Raw genomic sequence first — 6989 nt, forward strand, 5'->3', positions numbered from 1 at the left:
CCCACCAGGTGCTCCACAGAGAAGTACATGTTCCATGCTCCAGGCACTAATTACGCCCCCAGAAACCATGGAGGGGTGGTGCACATCATGGGATGCTCACTGTATCAATGGTTTATCTATTGGGATCCAAACCAGAAGATCACGGTTTGAACATCAGCCTTTCTGTTTTGCAGGAGCTGCATGCATTCCAGGATGTGTTCATCCGAGTGCATTCAGTTGCTCTACTCAGCATAAACAGGGTATAGAGACACGGGGAGGCTTGTCGTTCCCTATATCTTTCTGTCCTCATTGCCTTTGCACCTGAGTTTGGTTTGTGTTATTGTTTTGTGAAATAATGTGGCTTCCATGAATGGATCTGTTATAATGGAATCCTGTGTGAAGACATTCCTTAGTAGAAGGATCAGGGTGGGATAGTACTCCTTAGCATCTCCTCAATTTATGTCACGTGGATGTCAGAGGAGTTTCTTGAGGTGTCAATCCTGAAACTTTTACTCCCAAGTGATTTTAGAGAAGTGAGCAGAGAGAAGCCTGATCTCCCTGCAGAAAGAAAGGAGATGAGGAGGTCAGGAGCTCCATGGGGCAGCTGTGTCTGGCATATCCAAGCACTCATCGCTTCACAACCCCAAGGAAATAGAAAGGAAGCAAGTTTCTCTGAGGTGTGGCTAAAATAAACTTTCATCTCTCATGGGATTCAAGGACAGCATATCCTGCTGATGGAATACATAGCTGTCTGCAGCCAGGAAAGGGGTGTGGATCAGGGTGTGACTCTGGATTGGCAATCCCTTCCCAGTGATCTACCTAGACCCAGGCAAAGCCAGATGCTAAAAAACAGTCCGATTTCAGAGTCAGTTCACACTCTCATATGCTATCAGTATACTGGGAACCGGTCCTACACCCAAAAGAAGACAGAGCATTCTCCTCAGGTAGATGCCCTGAATTTGGGCTTCACACACCATAATAAGACAATTACTTCAGGATGGTGGTGCTTCTATCACTGTGAAATGATTAAGGATCCTAGTCAAAACCCTTAATCCCGTAAAATCCTTTGTGCTGCAGTGAATTAATTGAGATCTCTCAGCAAACCATGGGTTTTTAATGAGAAACTGCTGAGGATCACGACTGTTCTGAGAAAGGAAAGGTAGAGGGGACTACGGACAGGATTTCGTTGTAAGTGATTATTACAAAGGCTAATTGTGATGGACGAAGCCTGATCTCTCAACACAAAGATGGGTCACTGTCCCCAACCTCACTCTTGGCCGTCAAGCCCATTCCAACCCACCAAAGCCATGGGGCAAAGAACTGCACTTCTAGTCTGGGAATTCTTGTATTTCCCCTCATATGTGATGGGTACTTTTCTCTGTAATGAGATTATCATTCTGTTTCCTGGAAAACATATTGATCTAATAAGAGGGAGAAATAAAATTCACAATCAAGAAGAAATGAAATCAAAATACAACACCACCACCACAAAAAGCACAACATGATATACTGTGAGAAAAATATCAGTGACAACCACACACAACTCTGAAGCCATCATTTCCTCACAAGCACCAACACACACATGGAGAGCCACACCCCACGCAAAAATGTTATACATGAAGAACAAGGAAGCTTAACACAATACACTTGCACACTCACACAACATGTGCAAACATAAGGCAAAATTTCTAGAATATATATATCAATAACCTCACTCAAGGTCAATGGACTAATTCTAAAGTTAACAGAATGAGAGAAGCGGATGGGTCAGATAATATAATCTATTAAATGCTAACTCATGCTTCCTCAGACCTCATACACACAGACCTGAAACTACTTAAAACCAGCGGCCGCCCAAAACCATATGAAGCATAGATAGAGCAACCAAAGGAAAGCCGGGACCGTACTATTGATAAGTGTTTAACTGAATAGCAGAAGAAAGGAGACCTAGACCAGGGAGCTTCTCTGGACGTGCGGTTCCTGCCTGGTGAACCTCCTTGGCCCAAGTTAAGGCTGAGACCCAAACACACAGTGCTCGCCAAGGGAGGTCCGGAGCAGAGATGTTGCAAAGAGAAAAGGAAGACACCCCAGAGCACACAGGGAGAGTCTTCTCCTGCAGGTGATGCCCTACATTTGGATCCCAGTTACCTAAACAGAGGGACCATTAACGTTGGTCGTTTTAAGAACCCTAATTGGTGATGTTTCTTCCATCAGAGCACTTGAGACGAGAATGCAGAGGGCTCTTTCAGAAGTCAATCCTTGAAGCACGGCCAGTGTGACCTAATAATCCCTACTGTGCTCTAGGGACATGCAATTGAGGTCTCGTGTTTGGTAATCCACTGGGGTGCTTACCACCAAGTCACTGGTTCAAAGCTCTCAGCCAATCTGAGGGACTTGATGAGGCCTCTACTCCTGGAGACATCGGCAGTCATTAGGAAGCTAAAGAGGCACTTCAATTCTTTCCCATATTTGGCTGTAGGTTGGAAGAGGCACAGAATTCAAGTAATGTTGTACCTTGGGAAATAAATTACACAGATGGATATCCACATGGATAAAACCCTGTGGCAAATGTGAGATTCTGGGCGCTAGAGGCTTTTCGTAACCAATTGCTTAATCCACTCTCAGCAGCTAACCCACTCCTCAAAGTTTACTATGTTGTCTCAAAAACAGTGTGGAAGGTGTGATGGCTGAGAGTTTGTATTAACAAGGCTGCTACCAGATTCTCAGGGCTTGGTTCTTTACAATGGCATCATCCTTGTTGATGGGATTTCATAAAATGCCATCAATTCCAAGCTGAGACTTACTGTGAACAGCCAATGACGGGGAAGAGAGCTACCTTGTGGGTGTGGCCTCATGATTTAAAAGGTCTCCGTGAGAGCTCTGTAGCTTTGTTCTGGACCTGGACCCTTCCACTGACCTGAAGGTTTGGGGACTTGGGACAGAATCGTTTCATCGTTCCTGCTTCTCTGGAAGTTGTCAGTCTCAACACACTTGAGGAAGAAGGCTGCCATTGGACCTGCCATCTTGGATTCACCATCCACTGTATCTGCTTGATTACCGGTAAGAGTCCAAGACTGAAATGTGAGCTTTGCCAGCCTCTGGAACTGAAAGTTGAAATAGGGAGAAAGCAGAAAATTCTCTAAGTGGTTCTGAGGAATGAAGTCGGGAGGGAACTAGGCGTTTGTACACGGGGTACCCATCTTGGCCCTCTTGGAGACCTACGTGAAGTGAGTGTTTCTATATTGTGTTTTGAACATATGGATGTGTTTCCTCTACTCCATATAAGAAGGGTAAACAGATTAAGGTGTCCTGCTCACCCTCAATCCCCTTCACACCTCAGAACTTATTCAGGGACTTGATGTGTCTTAATATCTTGTCTTTGTGCAATGGTCCATTATGTTATCAACTTGCTGGGTAGAGGTGCTCCGTGGCGTGGCAGGTATGTAAGGATGTCAGTGTGGGAGCTGGGCTCCAGTGTGGGCTTATTCCTCCATCAATCAAGGGTTGGAGACTTCAAAACCACCAGACTCTGCAGTTCACACCGGTGGCAGTCTGCTCCCATAAAGACACACAGCAGCGTTAACCAAAGTAGGTCATTCTGCCCACTGAGGTTAAATGGGAATGCGCATTCATTGCAAAAGAGATGCCTGTACTTTATATATGGGGCTTTCTGTTCTAATTAAGAATTATAGCATTGGAAACACGTAGGGGCAGTTTACTCTGTTCTATGTGGCTACCATTCATGGACAGGGACAGTGACAGTAAGGTCTTGATACTTTATTTCAGCTTTCCCACAAAAGGTTTCAATGACCAGAAAGTGTATGAGTAACTTTTCTGTTTTCCTAAGAAGACGGCTCACAGGAGGGCTAATAAGTGTACAAGCTTGTGATATGTAACCTTGAGTGGACTAGAGAGCAGTTGTAACATGTTCTACAGTATAGCCATGAGGGGGTATAGCATGAAATGACACTGGATTCAGTTTATTTCCTTTATTACATTAAACTGTGGTATCTTTGATTGGATCTGCTATGATGGGATCCTGTAGGAAGCTGGTCCAGGGTCAAAAGATTCTGTGTAGGATAGCAATCCTTAATCCTTTCTTAATCTTTACCAGATTGATATAAGCAGAGGTTCCTGGGGTGTGAATTCAGAACCTTTCACCCAGCTAGGGATTGGAGAAAAGTTGGCAGAGAGAAGCAGGATCTGTCTGCAGCAAGACAGGTGACTTGGATCTGGGTGCCTCTGTAGACCTGCAGCCCCTGCTTGGTGAAGCTCCTGAGCTCATTAAGGCTGATGTTCAGAGACGCAGTGATCCCTAGGCAAGTCAAGCCTAGACATTTTGCAAGAAGACAAGGAACTGGGCCAGAACACACAGGTAGAGAAACCTATCCTTGAGCTGAGGTCCTGGATTCGGATTGTATAGAAATGAACAATAAGACAGCACATCTTGGGGGTTTTAAGACCCCCAGTTGGTGACGCTACTCACATAATCTCCCTTGAAATCTAAGAGAACGTGCTGGACTCTTCTCCAGAGAGCAATGCTGCATAGACACCCAGTGGGGTCCACGAGTCCCCACTGTGCTCAGAGGGATGCAATCTCGGTGGCATATTTTGTTAGGCTTTGGGTTGCCCCCCGTCAGGTCAGCAGTTCAAATCTGATCTGTGATGATGCATGAGCCCAGGCTCTCTTGCAATGATTGACAGTCCTTAGGAACCCAAAGAGGCATTTGACTTCCATAAGGTTTCTCAAAGTCAGAAGAGAGTCAGTGGGTTTAAGGTTTTGCTTTGGGAAATGAGCTACCCACATGAAAATGCAAAGGAAAAACGATACTGCACATATGAGAATATTGGTGATACAACCTTTTCTGGAAACAATTGCTAAATCCACTCTAATCTACTAACACACTTCTCAAAGATTTCCATGTTCCCCTACGCACAGTGTGCACAGAGATGGCTGAGGGCTTGTGTCAACAGGGCTGGGGCTGGATTCTCAGGGGTTGGTCAGTTCTGATGGCATCAGCCTGGTTGAGCAGATTTCAAAAAGCCAAAATTCCATGCTGAGCCCTACTGCGATCAACCCATGAGGGTGAAGATAGCGTCTTTGTGGGGGTGGTCGTATGATTTAAAAGGACTCTATGAAAGCTAATGATCTTTGTTCTCTCCTAGGCCAGTCTTCTGACCTGAAGGTTTGGGAACTTGAGACAGAATCTTGCCATCCCTCCTGCTTCTCTGGGAGTTGTCAGTCTCAACGTCCTTTGAAGAAGAAGCCTGTCATCTGAGTTGCCCAGCTTGGATTCGTCAGCCACTGTCTCTCAAGGGTAAGAGTCAGGAATGAAATCTGAGTCTTCTCAGTCCCTGCCACTGTGCGTGAAATATGTATCATTAACATGAAAGCCCTCTACTTGTAAATGTTTCTGAGGCGAACATGGGAGAATGATAAGGTTGTCGGATGGCGGGGTCCACAGAGTGGCTCTCCTTGAGATCTGAGCAGACCTGTTTTCCCATCCACAGGTGAGCATTCCTCTTGGAGCAGACTGATCATCATGAGCAGCAGGAACCCACCCAGGCTCCAGGACATGGCCATCCAGGGCGTGTTGCAGAATGAGGCCTCAGCCATCGAGGCTCTTGAGTGGCTGCCAACACAATTCTTCCCTCCCTTGTTCATGGCAGCCGTTGCCAAGGGACACAGTGAGGTGGTGAAGGCCATGGTGCACTACTGGCCCTTCACAAAGCTCCCACTTGGGGCTCTGTTGGAGGATTGTGTGTTTCGAGAGCTCATCTTAAAGGCTGCACTCGATGGCCTTGACATCCTGCTTGCCCAGAATGCTCAGCACAGGAGATGCAAACTGAAAGTGTTGGATTTACAGCTGCACACTGGCACCAACTTCTGGAATGAATGGGCTGGAGCCCCATCTAATGACTCTGTGATGTCATCAGAAGAGCCTGAGGACACACCCCGCAGAATTCAGATGGAAAAAGGACCCCATTCCAGATCAGGAAAGAAGCACCAGCCCCTGACCTCCGTGGAGGTGCTCACAGACCTGTGGTTTGAGGAAGCTACCTCAGAGGTACTGCTCACCTTCCTGATTGAAAGGGTCAAGCAGAAGAAGGCCCTGCCAACGTTGTGCTGCAGGAAGGTGGCGTTTCTTGGACCTCTCCCACAACTTCACATTCTTGGGGACATCCTGAAGATGGTGCAGCTGGACTGTGTCCAGGAGGTGGAAATTCATGGCAAATGGGACCTGCACAGCCTCAACTGGTTTGCTCCTTACTTGGCGCAGATGGGTCAACTGCAGACCCTCTTTCTCTCTGGAGTCATCTTGGGTTGCAAGGACTTCGGCAAAGACTGCAACATGGAGCAACTCCTTGCCCAATTCACCTCTCAGCTCCTCAATCTGCATCAGCTTCAGCACCTCTTCCTGGACTCTGCCTGCCTGCCCAGGGGCTGCCTCATCCGGCTGCTCACACGCTTGCCATCTCCCTTGCTGACCCTCAGCCTGACTGATTGTGTGCTTTTGGACGAGGACTTGACTTACCTGTCTTTATGCCCCTGTACCAGCCGCCTAAGGACCCTGGTATTGTGTGGTGTATTCAGGCCTAGCTCAAGTTATGCATTCCTTCCGGGTCTGCTAGAGATTGTCTCCACCACCCTTATGCACCTGAACTTAGCTGGCTGTGGGATCCAAGACCCTGACCTCAGGGCCTTGCAGAATGCACTGGGCCGCTGCTCCCAGCTGGTCACCTTGATGTTATGTGGAAACCCCGTGTCCTGGGACGTTCTGCAGGAGCTGCTGCAGCACACACCCCCTTTGTGCAAGTTCTTGGAGCTCCCTGTCCCACTGCATTGCTACGTGGGCCCCCAAGGAAAGCTGGACTTGGAAGCTCTCCTCCCTGTCATGGATAATTTGATGGTGATCCTGATGCCCAACGGGGTCAATTCTGTAGAATTCTGTAACCACAGAGGTACTAACAGATCATTGCATGCCATCCTCATCCAAATGGACAGCTGA

The 6989-nt window shown here is 47.3% G+C and overlaps 1 protein-coding gene across 1 annotated transcript; it reads left to right on the forward strand.

Annotated features, from left to right (window-relative positions):
- The first annotated feature begins 5522 nt into the window (after positions 1-5522).
- On the forward strand, positions 5523-6989 carry LOC142434772 (melanoma antigen preferentially expressed in tumors-like). Its single transcript, XM_075539382.1, has one exon. It carries the CDS (start codon positions 5523-5525, stop codon positions 6987-6989), a length of 1467 nt encoding a protein of 488 aa, XP_075395497.1.

Source organism: Tenrec ecaudatus, chromosome X (genome assembly GCF_050624435.1).
Source record: "Tenrec ecaudatus isolate mTenEca1 chromosome X, mTenEca1.hap1, whole genome shotgun sequence".
NCBI classification, from domain to species: Eukaryota; Metazoa; Chordata; class Mammalia; order Afrosoricida; family Tenrecidae; genus Tenrec; species Tenrec ecaudatus.